Source organism: Macaca mulatta, chromosome 3, assembly GCF_049350105.2.
Source record: "Macaca mulatta isolate MMU2019108-1 chromosome 3, T2T-MMU8v2.0, whole genome shotgun sequence".
NCBI classification, from domain to species: Eukaryota; Metazoa; Chordata; class Mammalia; order Primates; family Cercopithecidae; genus Macaca; species Macaca mulatta.
In genome coordinates this window covers 127,131,325-127,150,439 of record NC_133408.1, presented here as the reverse complement: position 1 = coordinate 127,150,439, position 19,115 = coordinate 127,131,325, and the positions used below count along the sequence as shown (strand labels likewise).

Here is a 19,115-nt window from a genome sequence, read left to right as displayed (position 1 = left end):
CTTGATCTTCTTATTATACAGTGAATCTGGTAATTAGAGAAAAGGAATTCTCTTTGTGAGACTCAGAGTATTTATCAGAGATCATATGCAGGAACTGTTTTTTATTTTTTTGAGATGGAGTCTTACTCTGTTGCCCAGGCTAGAGTGCAGTGGCACAATCTTGGCTCACTGTAACCTCCATCTCCCGTATTGAAGCAATTCTTCTGCCTCAGCCTCCTGAGTAGCTGGGACTACAAGGCGTGCACTACCACACTGGGCTAATTTTTGTATTTTTGGTACAGATGGGGTTTAACCATATTGGCCAGGCTGGTCTCGAACTCCTGACCTCGTGAAACACCCACCTCAGCCTCCCAAAGTGCTGGGATTACAGATGTGAGCCACTGTGCCTGGCCACAGGAACTACTTATAATCCTGAGTTAAAATCCTTACAGTCCCAACCCACAAAAACTCTTCAGGCTCTATTAGGGGAAGTAACCTATCAGGGAGCTAAAATACAGTGAATGGTACCTCCAAAAGTTAAGAAACACAGGCTTATAGCTCAGTTATGTATCTCTAGAAAACAAATATCCAAAATAACTAATAAGTCAAACCACAGGATTTGGCTGTATCTCTGCAACAAAAATAATCTCCTTACTGAAACAGATGAATCAGACAACTAATCCCTATAAAAATGTACACTGAATAAGCTTTGAAAAACCAAAAAAGTAGGCATAGAGAGGTATGCTTTACTTCACTAACAACTGTTTTCTACTGCTGCTTGACTGAATTGGCTTTACTTTTTAAATTGTAGTAACTGAATCCTGGATGTAGTTTGTAGTTTCTGTAACATTTGACTGCTATCTGTTTCTATAGTCTGAGAAAATGGATCATTACTTTCTAATCACGTTCAAAGGCTATTATGTAATATTTTAAAGGGGGCCTCAATCTTTCAGGGTTAATACTTCCACAATTCAGTCTGACTTTCTGAAAAGGGTCTTCTTTCTATGACCAAATAGGAAGAAAACCTCTGCTACCTGGTAATTTAGAGGACTTTCCCTAATCCACGAATATTAACTTTTACTTAGTTTTGGAGAGATGAGTATAGTTTCCTCTGTCATTAAGTAGAGAAATAGGAATAGTAGTTAAAAGATACTTACCTAGGGAACTATACTTCACACCAACATTGTGAATTCTTTAAATACTTTTCAACTTTTAAAAAATTTGTCAAGTTACATCTTGAAGGGGCTGGGGTGTACCTTAAAAAACACTTAAGTTTTTTTTGCAAGTTTGTTAAATGTAAAGGAATATAAAAAGAAATTGGTTTAATATGTGTATATTTTTAAAAGAATCTATCTCCACAAGTATTTTAAACAATGTATTTTTTAAAAAAGAAGTTTCCTACCTCTGATACCCTGGTTTGCAGGAGAAATTGGTTTAGTGGTTTCTACTACATAATCCAAAATGCCTTGTGTTATTTCACTGTTGCCTTGAAGTTTCGTTTCCAATAAAACTTTCTTTCTCTTTTTTTTCTGTCCTTCAATGGGGACCTCATGCAACAAAATCTTAGATGAGAAAAACAACATTAAGAGAAAGCTTAAAATAAAGTCTACTTACCCTAGAAAACTACAATAAGCTAGTAGTCTTTCTCAACTCTAGCTGCATATTAGAATAATTTGGGAAGCTTTAAAACAATAGCAATGCCCAGCCCCATCCCACACGGATGGGAATGTCTGGGGTCTGGTTCTTACAGTTTTAAAAGTTCCCCAGGTGATTCTACAGTGCAGCCAGGAGTGAGAAATGGTAAGCTACAGCACTGCTGAAGCAGTAGCCTACTGAGATACCCCACAGTACCCTTTAACAGGTTTCAGACAACCTTAAAAAATCAGTTTAAAGGAAATGCTAGATAAATTAGGTTAAATTATAAGTATTTCATATTGCTTGAAATCTGTTGCATAAAAAAGGTAACAATTCAGTTATATACATGTATATGTATGTACATATAGTCTTAATTACATGTTTACTACTAATAACCTACGTGTCAATAAATAGCAAATGGTCAAAAGGCACGCAGCAGAAAAAAGACAAAATAATGGGCAGAGACCTAAAATAATTGGCTTGTTAATACGAATTTACAAGATATAATAAGGCTTTATATGTGAATGATAATACAGAATGACATTCAATGGTAGAAATAAATTATTATTAAATGTTCTTACTTCATATGACTTAGCTCTGTATTCCCGAGAATTGAGACTGGCAGTATTCTTTGGACGAATAACAGCAACATATGCATCTTCTATGTTTTCCGGATTTCCCATTGCTTTATAAAACAAATAAAAAATCCCTTGAAAGATTAAATGACACATTTGATGGCAACATAAAAAAAAAAAAAGTAACACATCTTAAATTGAAAAATTTTATTTCCACATAATCATGTTGAAAAAATTTTTTAAAAATAAAATGTTCTCTATCCTAGAATATATAGTGCCTAAAAGGCAAGCCAGGAATGACTTTGACTGCATCTTTACTGTTCAACTACTCAAAACCTTAGCTGATAATTTAAGATTTCCTTTGTATTTTTTTCCTTTTAAAATAGGGTTATACATTTTCATAGGTGTTAACTGCATAGTAATAATCTGCCTTTGGGGCCAAAAAAAAGTGATTATAAAATATCTTGTAAATAATGACTTGAAATAGTGATTCAGAATAATACACACTTTTTCCATAAATTACAAAAGTGAATGTTAGTTATACTGTTAACAGTTTGGAAGTTGGAAATGGTAGATGTTTTACATCCATTGATATTTATTCCAGAACTTTTAGCAAGGAGAACTTTGATATTAGACATTTAGATGAGCTAAAGCATAGTATATAATTTTCTTTCGAGTTGCTTATCACAGAACCAAAACTATTTGGTCAGTTAATAAAAGACTTATGACGGTGATTTAAGAATCTTCCATTTCCCTTATCGAATTCCTTGATAATCCAATTTTTTTTTTTTTTTTTAAACAAAGTCTTGCTCTTTCGCTGAGGCCAGAGTGCAGTGCACAATCTTGCCTCACTGCAACCCTCGCCTCTTGGGTTCAGGTGATTTTCCTGGCTCAGCCTCCTGAGTAGCCGGAATTAACAGGCGTGTGCCAGCATGTTCGGTTAACTTTTGTATTTTTTAGTAGAGATGGAGTTTCACCATGTTGGCCAGGCTGGTCTCAAACTCCTGACCTCAGATGATCTGCCTGCCTCAGCCTCCCACAGTGCTGGGATTACAGGCGTGAGCCACCACACCTGTCAATAATCCAAATTTTTTATTCCAAATATATTCACTGTGTGTGTGTGTATATGTGTCCGGGTGTATGTGTGTGTACATGCATACACTTTGTCCCCCTAAATCTTAAGACTCCATTGCGCAATTTTCAACAAGTGACTGAATTTCAACTACAATCTTGGTTGTATAATAGTTATCTTCATTGAGTAAATTTCTTTAATGGCTACACTAAAGGGCATCTTTCTGTACTGATTATTTTCTTTCTCTTTTTTTTTTTTTTTTTTTTGAGACGGAGTCTGGCTCTGTCACCCAGGCTGGAGTGCAGTGGCGCGATCTCGGCTCACTGCAAGCTCCGCCTCCCGGGTTTACGCCATTCTCCTGCCTCAGCCTCCCGAGTAGCTGGGACTACAGGCGCCCGCCACCTCGCCCGGCTAGTTTTTTGTATTTTTTAGTAGAGACGGGGTTTCACCGTGTTAGCCAGGATGGTCTCGATCTCCTGACCTCGTGATCCGCCCGTCTCGGCCTCCCAAAGTGCTGGGATTACAGGCTTGAGCCACCGCGCCCGGCCTCTTTTTTTTTTTAAAAAAAGCTTCTGGTCATTTATTTGTCAGCAAATATCTAAAAGAACATTAAAGAAAGAGCTTCTTTCCCGGCTATGTTGAGATGAACTTCTTCAGTTTTTAAAAAACCACTAGGCATTAACATTATCTGTTCATATTTAATGAGTTCCCTACTGCTGCAACTCTCAAGATAGACCATTTTGAAGAAAGGGTTTTGAATGTTATTTGAGAGGAGATAGAGTAATTATCCTGTTTTGTCCACTGCAGCTGAAAATACCACTCTGTAACTTTTAATTCACTTCCCTAAATAACAATTAAAAAGTGCCTTATGATTGTAAAATTACCTTAAGAAGAAGTTCTGTTAAAATACAGTAGCTTTTGGCATTTTACACAAACTTTAGCCTAAGATTAAAACAACCATTAAAATTATTGTACGAAAATTTTACATAAAATAATTTAAGTAATTTTCAAATTTATCTTAGATTCTAAAACTTTCCATTGATTTAGATCCAAAAAAACCCTATGGATCTTTCACTAGAAAAAATACAGTAAAACATTAGGATAGAGACATTTCATTGTGTGAAAAGTTTTGAGGACATTTCATTCTTTATCATTATATACTTCATGAAATTTTTTTCAATCCAATTTTTTTCATAAGATCATTCTTAAAACCCACCTCATGCACCAGACCTTCCTACATCATGTGAAAAGGATGAGGCCTTTTTCTTCTCAGAATTTCTATTTAGCAATTACTTTTCACCACAGATTAACAATGACTTGGAGATAATAAACCTTTACAAATTATGAGACAGACGCATTGAAGACTGCAAGCCCCAAAAAGAAAGACATTGTATTGTGATATAGGGCACAGTTACAGAAACCATTTTTTCTATTAAGGACCTAAAAGAGAAATCAAGTAATTCTTAGTTTTCTAAACACAATTTAAAGCAAATCAATTCCTATCTTGGTCAACTCATGTTAAGAAAACATTTACTAGAAAAGTACTTTGTCAATACTCATCACTTCTCTAGAATATTTAATTAATACTGCACAGAACCCTGAACTTTTAAAAGGTAAACAAATGTGATTTTAAAAAGACGTAACTATGAAAGTAACAGTATCTGGTTTTCTTAAACCAAACACTTTTTTTTTTTACCATATCCCCAAAATATTCTTAAAATTCATTTTCAAGAACTATTCGTACTTGACTACTAAAAATCTACATTCTTCCAGTGACATGAAAGAAGGAAACAAAGGCTTAAGTCAGGAAAATAACAAAAGTAACTAACATAGGAAGGTAAAACTGCTAAGGGAGAAACACATACAAATTGATAGAGAGGGAGTTTCTAGAAAATGAGTAGCTTCAACTAAAATACGAGAAAGGTATAACTAGAGTTTGCAATATGTTTAGACTGAGTCTGAGAAGAGGGTTCAAGTGAATAAGTAGAGGAAACGTGGCATTTTGTTATATGGCTCACTCTATTCTGGAAAATGTTAGGCACAAATGATAATATGCTGCCTAAGTAATAAGACCGTATAAACTAGTGGAAGTGGTCCTTAATTGGGGAGTGGCACCTACCTGGGATCACTGGAAAATATGGAGGGCATTTCTGGTTGTCACTATGACTGATGAGGGGAGATGTACAACTGCCATTTAGTGTCCATGGAACAGGTTTGTTAATATCCTCTTAGTATGCTAGACAGCGTTTGCAAACAGAAACTGTAAAGGCACATAAGCACTCCAGAAGAGTAAGAAAATAATGAGGCTGAGATCTTGGGTTAGACCAGCGAGATGAAATACTTCTGGTGAGGCTAAAAACAACATGTAGAAAAAGCGATGAAAGCAAAAAACCTTAAAAGGTGGAGAAAGGTGTAGAGGCGAGAAATGAGTTAGAGGGGGAGAAGTGAGTTAGAATGACAAGCTGTGAATCCCTGTCCCTGCAATGACAAAAATACGTAATCACTCTGCCTGGGAGGTTTCTTCCTGCGCCACCACCCATCAACGTCTACTACCGGGGAAAAATGTAAGCCTCTTTGTTCAAAGAGTTTCCACCCAAAAAGTGGCTTTGGTTTCTCGGTAACTACGTGTGAAAAATAAACTCCTTGCCTGGGGCAACTAGATGTGGAGATAGTTCAGTCTCCCACCTCTGTTTTCCCTCGCTGGAGTCGAACTTGCTCCTCCTGTTTCCCGAAGGACACCGAGAGGTCCCACCCGTATGGCCTGCCGCGAGTGCCTCTCCGGCCGCTACATTCAACTAAATGGGTGGGACAGTCACCTGGCGAGGAGGCACAGGGACCGTCACCGCTTTCTCATTCCTCCTTCCCTCCTCCCAGGCACAGCAGCCCGGCCCAGCTTCCTGTGACAGAAAAACCCTCAGTCGCCAAAAGAAAGCCGTCCTGAGGGTTCCCGCGCGCTCCCCACCCGGCACCCCAAAAGCTGAGGTCTCTGGAATCGGAGACCCTCTTGCCCACCTGCTCTTTACTGTCCTTCCCTCTCCTCGCACCTCAGCACCATTCACCCTTCACCCTCTCCCAAAACTATGGGGTCCCAGGTCTTCAAAGGCCTTAGGTTTCCACCCAGCCGCTACCGTAGCTACGAAATCGCTTCCGGGTTCACACCCTTTGCAGCCTCGCGGTTGGCGGGGAAGAGCTTCCGGGTCGGCCGCCGGGCTGCTGCCGTTCCTGCTGCTTTTCTCTGGACCTGCAGTCTCTCAGGGGCTGGTGGCAGGCGACTAGGAGACTAGGGTGGTAGCGGCGGGGGTGCCAGCGGCTGAGTAGGAGCCGGAGGCGGGGGAGGGGAAGAGGGCGGCAGGGGCTGCGCGCGCGCAAGGCTGGAACATGAGCCGGACTTGACCGCGAGGCGGAGGCAAGAGCCACCGCCCCCTCTTCCCCTCCCCTGAGTGAGGCGGCGCAGCGGCCGGAGAGGGATGGGGGGCGCCCGCCCAGTCTGAGCCTCGCCGCCGGCGCCTTCGGCTCACGCAGCGCTTCCCGCGGGCCGCCACTGCGCACCCTGGGCCACATCAGCCTCCTCCTGACGGGTGCACCCGGGCCGGCGAGGAAGGGGCACCCGTCCGAGTGGGTGGGGCGGGCAGGGTACCTAAGGTCACCAGCTCGGCTGTAGAGGCAGGGGCGGCCGAGGCGGAACTGCGGAGTTGCTGGGTCCACCGACCCTTACCCTCAGCGGGAGAAGTAACCGTAAGTCTCAGCTTCGCGGTACTAATCTGTTTGAGGCTGCCTCTACCCATTTGTGGCTCCGAGTTCAGAGCTATCTAGTTCACACTCTCCTGGATTTACTAGGAGTGTGCCTGTCTCCTGTTTTGGAGCATTGTCCCTCTGTCTGTCCCCATCCCTGAACAGGCAGCATTCTCCGCCCACAGGGCTTTTCTCCCAGCGAATTTGCAAGCCTCGGGTTTTCGTGACGCGTCCCATCCTCCCCATCTGGATGCATCTCCTTGTCCCTCTGTCCTCAAAGGATCTGTGTCCTTCCTCGCAGCCTCCCTCCCACCCCCCCCATCCCCCCATCCTTTGAGACGTGGAAAGCCACGGGTTCTGCCGACCTCGGGGGTTAGAGACAGTCTTGAGAAGCGGATGGGTAAAAGTGCTCTGCAGGGCTGTGATGGGTGGGGATAGGTGCAGATGGCTCCAGTGAACCTTTATTTTTGCAGCTTCTGCCACCAAAACAAAAGAATGGAGCGCTCCCCTGTATTCTGATTGTTCTGCCTATATATGAGCTGTTTTCTGTACGTAGCTGTTTGAGTCGCAGGAAATTGAAACTAGAGCCGTAATAAAGCATCTCCTGAGGAGATTTTGAGAATTAGTCTCCGAAGCTCGATTCACGCGGAATGGCATATCGAACAATCTTGTATTGAAATGACCATCCATTTCAGAAGAGCTTTACTGGTAGAGCTGATAGATAAATGTAAAGATAAGAGTCTGCTGTTTCAAGTAGTGTATTTTAGATACCTTTAAATTTTATTGTTTTAATTTTCATCTATTTTTTAATTTGTGAAGTATGTGGGTATGTGTAAGGTGTAAAAATCTTTGTATTGGAAGCTTTTGCTTTGTTACAAGCTTTTGCTTTGTTGCTTTTGAGACAAGAGACTTTTAAATATCATATTAGATTGTATTTGATAATTATTTTGAATTCTTAATTCCAGAGAAATCTTTTTGTATCAGCCACTCACAGATGTTACTCACATTGGTGCCTGTGACCTTCCTGCTTCTTAAACTGTGAATGTCTTCAGTGTATTTTCAGAGTTTGGAACTAGACGTTTTTTCTCATTAGAATTTGATTTGCTTTTTAAACTGCTACTGCAGAACTTTCCAGAAATTAGATTTAAAAATAATTTTAATGCTGTCAGTGATTGGACAATAGCTCTTATATGACTTTATGCATTTGCTACTTTTTAGAGCACTATAGGAAGCAAACGATGATTTAAGAATAATTTTACTGTGTACTGCAGGTTGTTATTCTGCAAACTACTGTGTAGTGTAGGCTGGTAGCTTTGGTGTTTTGTATTGCTGAAAAACATTGTTATTTCATTAAGAAAGATGGATGTATTTAATGATTTTTCCCCCCAACCTCCTTTCAGCAGTTAATTTTGGGCTATTAATCTGATTTGTAACTTCTCACTGTTCACAGATTTTAATTTGAAGTAGGCTCAGGAGATGTAGTTCCAACTCTCTCTCTGGAAATGTACTTAGCACAGAAGCCAAGCACTGTACAGAGTTGAGTGTATTATTAAGGGTGTGGCTTTTGCTTTCTGTAAAATTGTTCAGTTTCTGAATAAGAGTAGGGTGCTCTAGTGAGGTGATGGGCGCTATCTTGGAGAAGTCTTAGAAAAAATGTTGTTGATTCTCTCTTTTACTTGGGGTAGGATGGGGAAGATAGGACCATATTTTCCTATTTCACTGTTCCCTTGACCACTACACCGAGAATTTTGAGTTTTCAATATGTAAGGAGTCTGAAACTGTGCAGACTGTGCTGTAAACAAGGGCTCTAACAGGTAGGTGACTCCTGAAACATGGGAGGGAAGTTTTGTTAGCCACTCTTTTGTACTCCTATGGCACTGCCCGCTTCTCAAAGAGTTTTCTTTCCTCTTTCTTTTCTGGGGTATGCACTCAAACTTCTGAAAGTGAAATATGTGTCTTTACAGCTTGCTTGTAGATAAAAGTGCAAGCTCATTTTCACATATAAGTAAATGGAAGAACTATGAATTAAGTTAATCTGAACGTCCTTGAAATGAAGTTGGAAAAGATTCCTCAATGCTTTAGGTAATTTTTCCCCCTTTGAGGATGCATGTAACATTTATTTAGATTAAGTTTTAAAATATTTCCTTCAAATATTTGACACATTTGCCAAAAAGGATTTGGGAGTGGACTAAGTCACTATTAAAGAGACCAGTCTGAGGGGACTTTTTATACGTTGATCTAAAAATGCTTAGGTTTTTAATTTACTTTTCAAAGTGGCTTCCTTGGGGGAATGGTAATTTTTGGATTCTCAGTTTATTTTTCAGATAACCTCAGACTTCCTCTTTCTTTTCCAGATTCTCTCTCTCTTTCCTTTCCTTTCCTTTCCGTTCCGTTCCGTTCCGTTCCTTTCCTTTCTTTCGAGATGCAGTCTCACTCTATCGCTAAGGCTGGAGTGCAGTGGTGTGATCTTAGCTCAGTGCAACCTCCGCCTCCCAGGGTCAAGTGATTCTCCTGCCTCAGCCTCCCGAGTAGCTGGGACTGCAGGCGCCTGCCACCACACCCAGCGAATTTTTGTATTTTTAGTAGAGACGAGGTTTCACCATGTTGGCCAGACTGGTCTCAAACTCTTGAACTCAGGTGATCCCCCTGCCTTGGCCTCCCAGAGTGTTGGGATTACAGGCGTCAGCCACTGCACCTGGTCTTCCAGATACTTTCATGTCTATTTCATTTCCATAAACCTTTATTGAGCATCTGCTGTGTGTGCCAAGCACTTCATTAGGTTCTGAAACTACAAGGGTAAATTATTCAAGGTTCCTTTCCTCATTGAGGTTACCAGTCTAGATATTTGACTGTGATTTCTATTCACTTGCCTTTATTGGCTTCTCTTACAGGTTTTTAAGCCACTTGACCCTGTTTCTAGATTGTTTCATATTCTCTGTGTAAGAATATGCAGCCGGGCACTGTGGCGCACGCCTGTAATCCCAGCACTTTGGGAGGCCGAGGTGGGCAGATCATGAGGTCAGGAGATCGAGACCAGCCTGGCCAACATGGTGAAACCCTGTCTCTACTAAAGATACAAAAAACTAGCTGGGCTTGGTGGCACGCCCCTGTAATCCCAGCTACTTGGGAGGCGGAGGCAGGAGAATCACTTGAACCTGGGAGGCGGAGGTTGCTGTGAACTGAGATCTCGCCATTACACTCCAGCCTGGGTGACAGGGTGAGACTCCGTCTCAAAAAGTAAATAAATAAATAAATAAGAATAAGCACGATAGATGCCATTTACTGAGTGCCTAATTTGTGCCAGTCACCGTGCTAAGTGCTTTACATACATTATCTCATTTAATCCTTAGAACAGTCCCAAAATATATTTTATCTCCATTTAAAGACCCCCCACACACACACAAATAAACTAAACTAATAATAATAAAAAAAAGCGATACAGAATCTGGTGTATAGTATTACTGGATTTTTTTTTTCCCTTGTAATATTCTCGAAAAGATTTGACTTACAGTCCTTACAGGGGAGAAGCTGTCGTATAGTCATTAACAGATTTTAATTCTCTAATATTGCTTTGAATAGAAAAATCCTAATTTCATAAGGTGCTAGTGTATTTTGCGTTCTAAAGCAGATAATTTGGCTGAGCTCGGTGGCTCATGCCTGTAATCCCATAACTTTGGGAGGCTGAGGCAGGCAGATCACCTGAGATCAGGAGTTCAGTACCAGCCTGACCAACATAGAGAATCCCCATATCTACCAAAAATGCAAAATTGGCCGAGCATGGTGGCACATGCCTGTAATCCCAGCTACTCGGAAGGCTGAGGCAGGAGAATTGCTTGAACCTGGGAGGCGGAGGTTGCAGTGAGCCGAGATCAGGCCACTGCACTCCAGCCTGGGCAACAAGAGCAAAACTCTGCCTAAAAATAAATAAATAAGGCAGATAATTATATACTATCAAAATTAATTTTCAGTCGTTGTTTAAACTTTTGAAAAGACATAATTCTAAAGTTCATTATGGTTAACTGTAACAGATCTTCAGGCATGTTTACCTTTTTTTCCTTCTAGTTCAGCAATGGGCCCACAAGCTTTTAAGATGTGCTAGAAATGTGTGTATTCTCCAGGAAGGGTATTGAGCCATGTGAAATCTATTCAGCTTTAAAAATTTTTGAGTTTAATTTTGGCAACTAAGGGCCTTGGAGAGTTTTAGTTTCTGCAATGAAAGTGTATTCTTTCAGATTTGAAAATTATCATACTCATTATTGGTAGGATATATGCTTTATCAGCAATTTGATATGGTTCAGTCTAATAATTTTTCGGACACTCAGCATTTTTTAAAACATGGTTTTCCACTGTCAACTCTTTTCTCCAAAAGTCTTATTTTTATCCTAAACATTTGATTCTATCATTACTTTTTAACCAAAAACTGTTAGCAGTTTGCTATTCTTAGGAAAATGATTTTTACTACTGGTTATGCACTCTTCTGTTTTTAGGACTTTAGAGCAGATATTTAATACTTGAGTTCCTAAGAAAGTTAATCCTTGATATTTTTCTGTCTTCAGTCTGACATACAATTTTACCTTATCATAGACAGTCCTTCCCTTTCAGTGTAGCAAAGTCCTTGCTACTCAAGTCACTATATTTTTCTCATTGAAACAGTACTGGAGGTAGAATTCCTGTTCAAGGACATTAACAATGACTAAGTTATAAATGGGCTAGGTGCTGGGACTACAAAGATGAGTAAGTCAAGATTCCTTTCCTCACTGAGCTGTAAAATACTCATTTAAAATCCATGAAGAGAAGGGAGAGTTCATTGAGATGCTCTTAGTTCTCCAAATAGGCATAAAAACATTGCCCTTCTTGTTAATGTGTCCCTTCAGAGTATGGTAAAGGAAAGTATGTAAATCAACATAATTCAGTCAGGGTTTTCTTTCTGTTTCTTGGCCTTAGGCAATAGGTGATTCACATTTGCTCTATCACTAGATGTTCTGTATCACATCTTTATTTTCAGATGAAAAAATCACTTTGAAACTATTTCAAATTTAAAGAAAAAATGCCAGAACAGTACAAAGAACTCTTTTTTTTTTTTTTTTTTTTTTTTTTTGAGACGGAGCCTATATCTGTCGCCCAGGCTGGAGTGCAGTGGTGCGATCTCGACTCACTGCAACCTACGCCTCCTGGGTTCACTCCATTCTCCTGCTGAGTAGCTGGGACTACAGGTGCCCGCCACAACGCCTGGCTAATTTTTTGTGTTTTTGGTAGAGATGGGGTTTCACCGGGTTAGCCAGGATGGTCTCGATCTCCTGATCTCATGATCTGCCCGCCTCGGCCTCCCAAAGTGCTGGGATTACAGGCGTGAGCCACTGCGCCCGGCCACAAAGAACTCTTATATCCCCTTCACCCAGATTTCTCCTATTGTTAATGTTTTGCTTACTTCCATTGCCTGCCCTCTCTCTCTGTGTCTCCATACATACATACATACTCATTACAGTCTTTTTCTGAACCTTTTGGAGCAAACTGCCAACATGGTATCACATCACCCCTAAACACTACAGCGTCTGTTTCTTAAAAATAAGCGCTCTCTTATACAGCCAACATACTACCGTCCAAAGAAGAAAATCAACATGGATACAACACTGCTATCTAGTCCAAAGAATCTATACAAATTTCATCTACTATTCCAACAGTCTGTCTCTCTTTTCTGGCACAGGATCCTATCCAGGAATACGTGTTACAGTTAGTTATTATGTCTGTTCATAGTTCTTTAGCCTCAGTTTTCCATCTTTCATGTCCTTGATAGTTTTAATAAGTATATGCCCTGTATTCTGTGTGGTGACCCTCATCCTAGATCTATATGATATTTCCTCATGACTCCAATCAGGTCATGCATTCCTGGCAGTAATACCACAGAAATGCTGCTGTGCCCTTCTCAGTGTGTTGCATCTTGAGGCATACTATGTAAAACCATGCCACTAATAGTGATATTGGCAAGATTATATTTGTGCCCTTTGTGATTGATTAGTGTTTGTGGAGATACATTCCAAAATTATGCTAGTATCGCGTTTCTCATCAACGCTCCACTCATTAGCTTTGGTGGGTGTCATTGGTGACTCCCACCTGAATTAACCACTTTTATGATGATTGCCAAATAATTTTTTTTTATTTCTGTTATTTCTTCTATACATATTAGTTGGTATTATGTCATAAGGTACTACTTTTTTTTTTTTTTTTTTTTTTTTTTTTGAGACAGAGTCTTGCTCTGCTGCCCAGGCTGGAGTGCAGTGGTCTGATCTTGGCTCACTGCAGCCTCCACCTTCCAGGTTCAAGCAATTCTCCTGCCTCAGCCTCCCGGGTAGCTGAGATTATGGGCACCCGTCACCACTCCCAGCTAATTTTTGTATTTTTAGTAGATACGGGGTTTCACCTCTTTCTCTCTCACTTATTAAACTTAAAGCAGTAAAGACTCATGGATTTCGATTTTGTTAAATGTGTTCTGATTTGTTGCTATTATTATTTATTTTGCTTTTTAAGGTAGTCCTGATTTAGCCAGTGGTAGCCTCTTCAAGCTGGCTCCTCTGCCCGTATATCATGCCCCTATCTCATTCATTGTGCATTTTCTTGGGACTTTCTGGCAGAACAAGCTGTTCCTGGTTCATCTTGTGCTTTGTCTACTAGAGTAGACAAAGTAGATTCCAGAGCCCTGGAATCAGCCATTTCTCCAAGGAGCTCTGTTTTTGTTTTTTTGTGGGTTGGTTGTTTGGGTTTTTTTTTTTTTTTTTTTTTCTTGAAAGATGGTATTTAAAACAAAGATTTGGGGGCTTAGTTTGCTCATTGCTACTGGAATGTCATTGCTTCCAAGCCGTCATAGAAGACAGAATTAGGACACTTGTATATGGTTTATATACACACATATACAAAACACACACTCATATACATATGTAATTAGTTCTGTACCTGTGTGTACATATTACAGAATCATAAAGTTGTTCCTGTAGTTCCAATTCTAGTCCAACACCCCAGGGTTTTTCCTAGCTTTCTCCCTTTAAGTGTTGATGAATGCCTTCTGCGGCAATAAGAAACTAGGCTTCGCATTAGCCTCAATATATTTATCATTTCCCCAGTTGTTTTACTTATTTGCCCAGTAGGCTACCATTCTCCCTGCCACGTAGACCATCTCCCACCTTCATCTACCCCTACTAATATGCATCATTAACTGCTGGGCCTGCTGGCTTTTGCGTCTGTGGATCCACAACCCTTCACTGAGCCTATGACTCTGTGCAGCTCTCTGTTTCCACACAACACCCATTGTCCTCGCCTCTAGGCTAATTAGCCTGCACTTTTGGTAGTCTTCCCAACATGACCTCACTGCCGTACATCTTCAGCTAGCTTGTGGACACCTTTACATGTTCTAATAGTTAATTTTAAAATCTATTTCAAGAATTTACAATTATAACATACATATATGTGATAGAATATATACACATAGTTTCCCCACACACAAATGGTAACATACTATATTAAATATTCTACACCTTTTTTTTTTTTTTACTTATCTTGAATACCTTTCCATTCTTTTTAACAACTTACGTAGTATTTCATTGTGCATGTGAGTTTGTATATACATCCAGAAACACGCATACACACACCTACACCTGCCTACCAGTGGTAGAATGTTTAACAGTCATAAATTTCTCCTGTTTTGGTAGTCATTCTTCTTTGCAGTGTGCCTTTGCTTTTTCTGTCTAGAGGTAGAATCTCTTTCAGTGAGCCGAGATCGCACCACTGCACTCCAGCCTGGGCGACAGAGCAAGACTCCATCTCAAAAAAAAAAAAAAAAAAAAAGGAATCTATTTCTCCATCTCTTTCTTGAGTCTTGGCTAGCCTCATGACTTACTTTGATGAACGAATATGATAGAAGTGATCTATGAGTTCTGGAACCAACTCCTAACGAGGCTTCAAGGAGTACTTTCTTGCTGCTGAGAGTGAGGAAGCTGGTTTAGTGTATGGAAGCAGTAGATGTGTCTTGCCGGAGAACCGAGATACCCCAGCTAACAGCAAGCACCAACCAGCAGGTGTGAAAGTGGGTTATCTAGCACCTAGTAGCCCAGCTGACCCTTTAGCTGAACACACAGGAACCAGAGATGAAAACAGCAGAGAAACTGCTAGCCAACCCACAGAGTTGTGAAAAATAACATACTGTTTTGAGATACTAAGTTTGGGATGGTTTGTTCTGTAACAGTAGATACCTGAAACCTTAACTGTGTTCATTTTGGACATACGGATTGTCTCTAGTATTCTATTATGAATAATATGTAATTAATATCTTTGTGCATAGTATATACCAATTTAATTTTAATACTTAATGCTAAATTATTTTTCAGAAATATTGACACAATTTGTATTGTCACCATTAATGTCTGAGAGTAATTATTTCCTCTATCAACTGACTGTCACTGAATGCTTTTCTTTTATAATAAAATGAGTTTTTAAAAAAAGTTTCCTGTGGTGCATTTCCCTAACTACTCATGAGGCTAGCCATCTTTCAATGTATTTGTTGGGCATTTTGATTTTCAGTTCTGTGAATTGCTTATTCATATCTTTACTCATTTTTTCCTGTTGGATTTTTTTCCCTTACTAATATGTTGGTGTTCTTCGATATCCTTATTATGGATATCGTCCTTTAACTTAATTTACAAATAAGTTTTGTTAGTTTACTTTTGTTTTAGTTTATGGTATCACTTACTGTAAATTTTTCTTTTGTCATTTCACGTAATCATTGATATGGTTTGGCTATGTCCCCACCCAAATCTCATCTTAAATTCCCACATGTTGTAGGAGGGACCCAGTGGGAGGTAATTGAATCATAGCATGGGGGCAGGTCTTTCCTGTGCTGTTCTCGTGATAGTGAATAAGTTGCACAAGATCTGATGGTTTTAGAAAGGGGAGTTTTCCTTCACAAGCTCTCTTCTCTTTGCCTGCTGCCATCCATGTAAGATGTGACTTGCTCCTTCTTGCCTTCTGCCATGATTGTGAGGCCCCAGCCATGTGGAACTGTAGGTCAATTAAATCTCCTTTTCTTCCCTGTCTTGGGTATGTCTTTATCACCAGCGTGAAAACGGACTAATACAATCATCTATATCCGTCTTTTTAAGACTTTTTGATGTTCCTGTCTTGAGAATCTCTCTCTCCTCTCTAGGTTAAACGAACTTTTTCCTAAACTTTCTTCTAACTTTCTCATCAAATAGGAATCATGTTCAGCAGCCACAGAAATCCAAAAAAGGGTCGTATAAATAAACAAGGGGGATTATTTTCCTCAAGTAATGAGAAATTAGAGGTAGACTGTCCAGAGCTGGTATAGTGGTTCCACAGTGCTATCAGGAATGCAGGTTCATTTGTCTTTCTGTTTAGTCATCCAGGCTTGTCACCTCGTGGTCTTCAGATGGCATTCCAGACTGAGCAGTAGTTTCTTTATATTCTTTTGCTATCCGTGGCTCTGCTTGTTTTAACTGAGAATCATATCCAGTTTGGTGACTGTAACTTCTGGGGATGGGGCCAAGATAAAGCAGCTCCCTTCCCTCCCCCAGAATAACAAGTTCTTATGAAATATTTTTTTTCTGTTCTTTGAAAAAAATAGTGCTGATTTTGCTTTCTGTGCCATAATAAATGTGTCTTCAGGATAAAGCCCCAGAATTTTTTTTCTTTAACCTATTGGGCTGTCATGTTTTAAAGTTATTTATAAGCAAACAGGGAAATAAACGTGATTACATTCTCAAATTGGAAATGTTGGGAACCTGGGACTTCAGCATTATGTTCAATAAGTAATATTTATTCAGGGTGTTCTGTGTGTCAGTAACTATGTTAAACAATGGGTATAAAAACTGAATATGGTATGATCCTCATCCTCAAAGAGTTTACCAGATAACTCAGGAAGCAGATAAACATTTAATTATAGTTTTAGATGGTGAGTTGAGTGTAGTATCAAGTTATGGAGGAAGGACTTTGAAGTTAGTTGAGGGATGGGGAGCTATTATCATGGAACTTGATAGCGAAAACAACTTTTAAGCTGATACTTGAAGGACTAGTAGGAGTTACCCTTTTCAGGAGGAGCTAGTAGGGAGGAGGAAGCAAATTCCACGTGCTTTAGTAGTTTAGTGGGCGAAACTGAGTTATAAGTCATAGGCTGTGAAGAGATGAATGCTGGTCTTAGCAGGGACTTTTCATTACAGCTGGGAACCTTAAGAAGGTTTTAAAATGGAATTGGACAAGATCAGATTTGCCTTTTTTTTTTAAATTTTTTAAAATTATTATACTTTAAGTTCTAGGGTACATGTGCACAACGTGCAGGTTTGTTACATATGTATACATGTGCCATGTTGGTGTGCTGCACCCATAAACTCGTCATTTACATTAGGTATATCTCCTAATGCTATCCCTTCCCCCTTCCCCTCCCCACAATAGGCCCTGGTGTGTGATGTTCCTCTTCCTGTGTCCAAGTGACCTCATTGTTCCAATTCCCATCTATGAGTGAGAACATGCAGTGTTTGGTTTTCTGTTCTTGCGATAGTTCGCTGAGAATGATGGTTTCCAGCTGCATCCATGTCCCTACAAAGGACACAAATTCATCCTTTTTTATGACTGCATAATATTCCATGGTGTATATGTGCCACATTTTCTTAATCCAGTCTGTCACTGATGGACATTTGGGTTGATTCCAAGTCTTTGCTATTGTGAACAGTGCTGCAATAAACATACGTGTACATGTGTTTTTATAGCAGCATGATTTACAATCCTTTGGGTATATCCCCAGTAATGGGATGGCTGGGTCAAATGGTATTGCTAGTTCTAGATCCTTGAGGAATTGCCACACTGTTTTCCACAATGGTTGAACTAATTTACAGTCCCACCAACAGTGTAAAAGTGTTCCTATTTCTCCACATCCTCTCCAGCACCTGTTGTTTCCTGATTTTTTAATGATTGCCATTCTAACTGGTGTGAGATGGTATCTCATTGTGGTTTTGATTTGCTTTTCTCTGATGGCCAGTGATGATGAGCAGTTTTTCATGTGTCTATTGGCTGTATGAATGTCTTCTTTTGAGAACTGTCTGTTCATATCCTTTGCCCACTTTTTGATGGGGTTGTTTTTTTCTTGTAAATTTGTTTGAGTTCTCTGTAGGTTCTGGATATTAGCCCTTTGTCAGATGAGTAGATTGCAAAAATTTTCTCCCATTCTGTAGGTTGCCTATTCACTCTGATGGTATTTTCTTTTGCTGTGCAGAAGCTCTTTAGTTTAATTAGATCCCATTTGTCAGTTTTGGCTTTTGTTGCCGTTGCTTTTGGTGTTTTAGACGTGAAGTCCTTGCCCATGCCTATGTCCTGAATGGTATTACCTAGGTTTTCTTCTAGGGTTTTTATGGTTTTAGGTGTAACATTTAAGTCACTAATCCATCTTGAATTAATTTTCGTATAAGGAGTAAGGAAAGGATCCAGTTTCAGCTTTCTACTTACGGCTAGCTAGTTTTCCCAGCACCATTTATTGAATAGGGAATCCTTTCCCCATTTTTTGTTTTTGTCAGGTTTGTCAAAGATCAGATGGCTGTAGATGTGTGGTATTATTTCTGAGGGCTCTGTTCTGTCCATTGGTCTATATCTCTGTTTTGGTACCATATGCTGTTTTGGTTACTGTAGCCTTGTAGTATAGTTTGAAGTCAGGTAGCGTGATGCCTCCAGCTTTGTTCTTTGGCTTAGAATTGTCTTGGCAATGCAGGGTCTTTTTTGGTTCCATATGAACTTGAAAGCAGTTTTTTCCAATTCTGTGAAGAAAGTCATTGGTAGCTTAATGGGAGCACTGAATCTATAAATAACCTTGGGCAGTATGGCCATTTTCACCATACTGATTCTTCCTGTCCATGAGCATGGCATGTTCTTCCATTTTTTTGTGTCCTCTTTTATTTCACTGAGCAGTGGTTTGTAGTTTTCCTTGAAGAGGTCCTTTACAGCCCTTGTAAGTTGGATTCCCAGGTATTTTATTCTCTTTGAAGCTATTGTGAATGGGAGCTCATTCATGATTTGGCTCTCTGTTTGTCTGTTACCGGTGTATAAGAATGCTTGTGATTTTTGCCCATTAATTT

The 19,115-nt window shown here is 39.9% G+C and overlaps 2 protein-coding genes across 64 annotated transcripts in view; one reads left to right on the top strand and one right to left on the bottom strand.

The window, feature by feature from the left end:
* KRIT1 (KRIT1 ankyrin repeat containing) overlaps nucleotides 1-6,627 on the bottom strand; it is a 47,005-nt gene extending 40,378 nt beyond the window's left edge. The window contains exons 1-6 of one of the 51 annotated variants that reach the window (XM_077994831.1): nucleotides 6,274-6,398; nucleotides 5,947-6,158; nucleotides 5,381-5,613; nucleotides 4,478-4,701; nucleotides 2,196-2,299; nucleotides 1,382-1,541 (exon numbers count right to left, since the gene is read on the bottom strand). In XM_077994831.1, the coding sequence (XP_077850957.1) occupies nucleotides 1,382-1,541; nucleotides 2,196-2,297 (262 nt within the window). In that variant the 5' untranslated portion in view covers nucleotides 2,298-2,299; nucleotides 4,478-4,701; nucleotides 5,381-5,613; nucleotides 5,947-6,158; nucleotides 6,274-6,398. 51 annotated transcript variants of the gene reach the window in all.
* Nucleotides 6,628-6,711: 84 nt separating this feature from the next.
* Nucleotides 6,712-19,115, top strand: part of ANKIB1 (ankyrin repeat and IBR domain containing 1) — a 155,963-nt gene continuing 143,559 nt past the window's right edge. For 11 of the 13 annotated variants that reach the window (XM_077994896.1, XM_077994894.1, XM_028844888.2 and 8 more), the window contains exon 1: nucleotides 6,746-6,996. The gene's annotated coding sequence lies outside the window, so the exon portion shown is untranslated. 13 annotated transcript variants of the gene reach the window in all.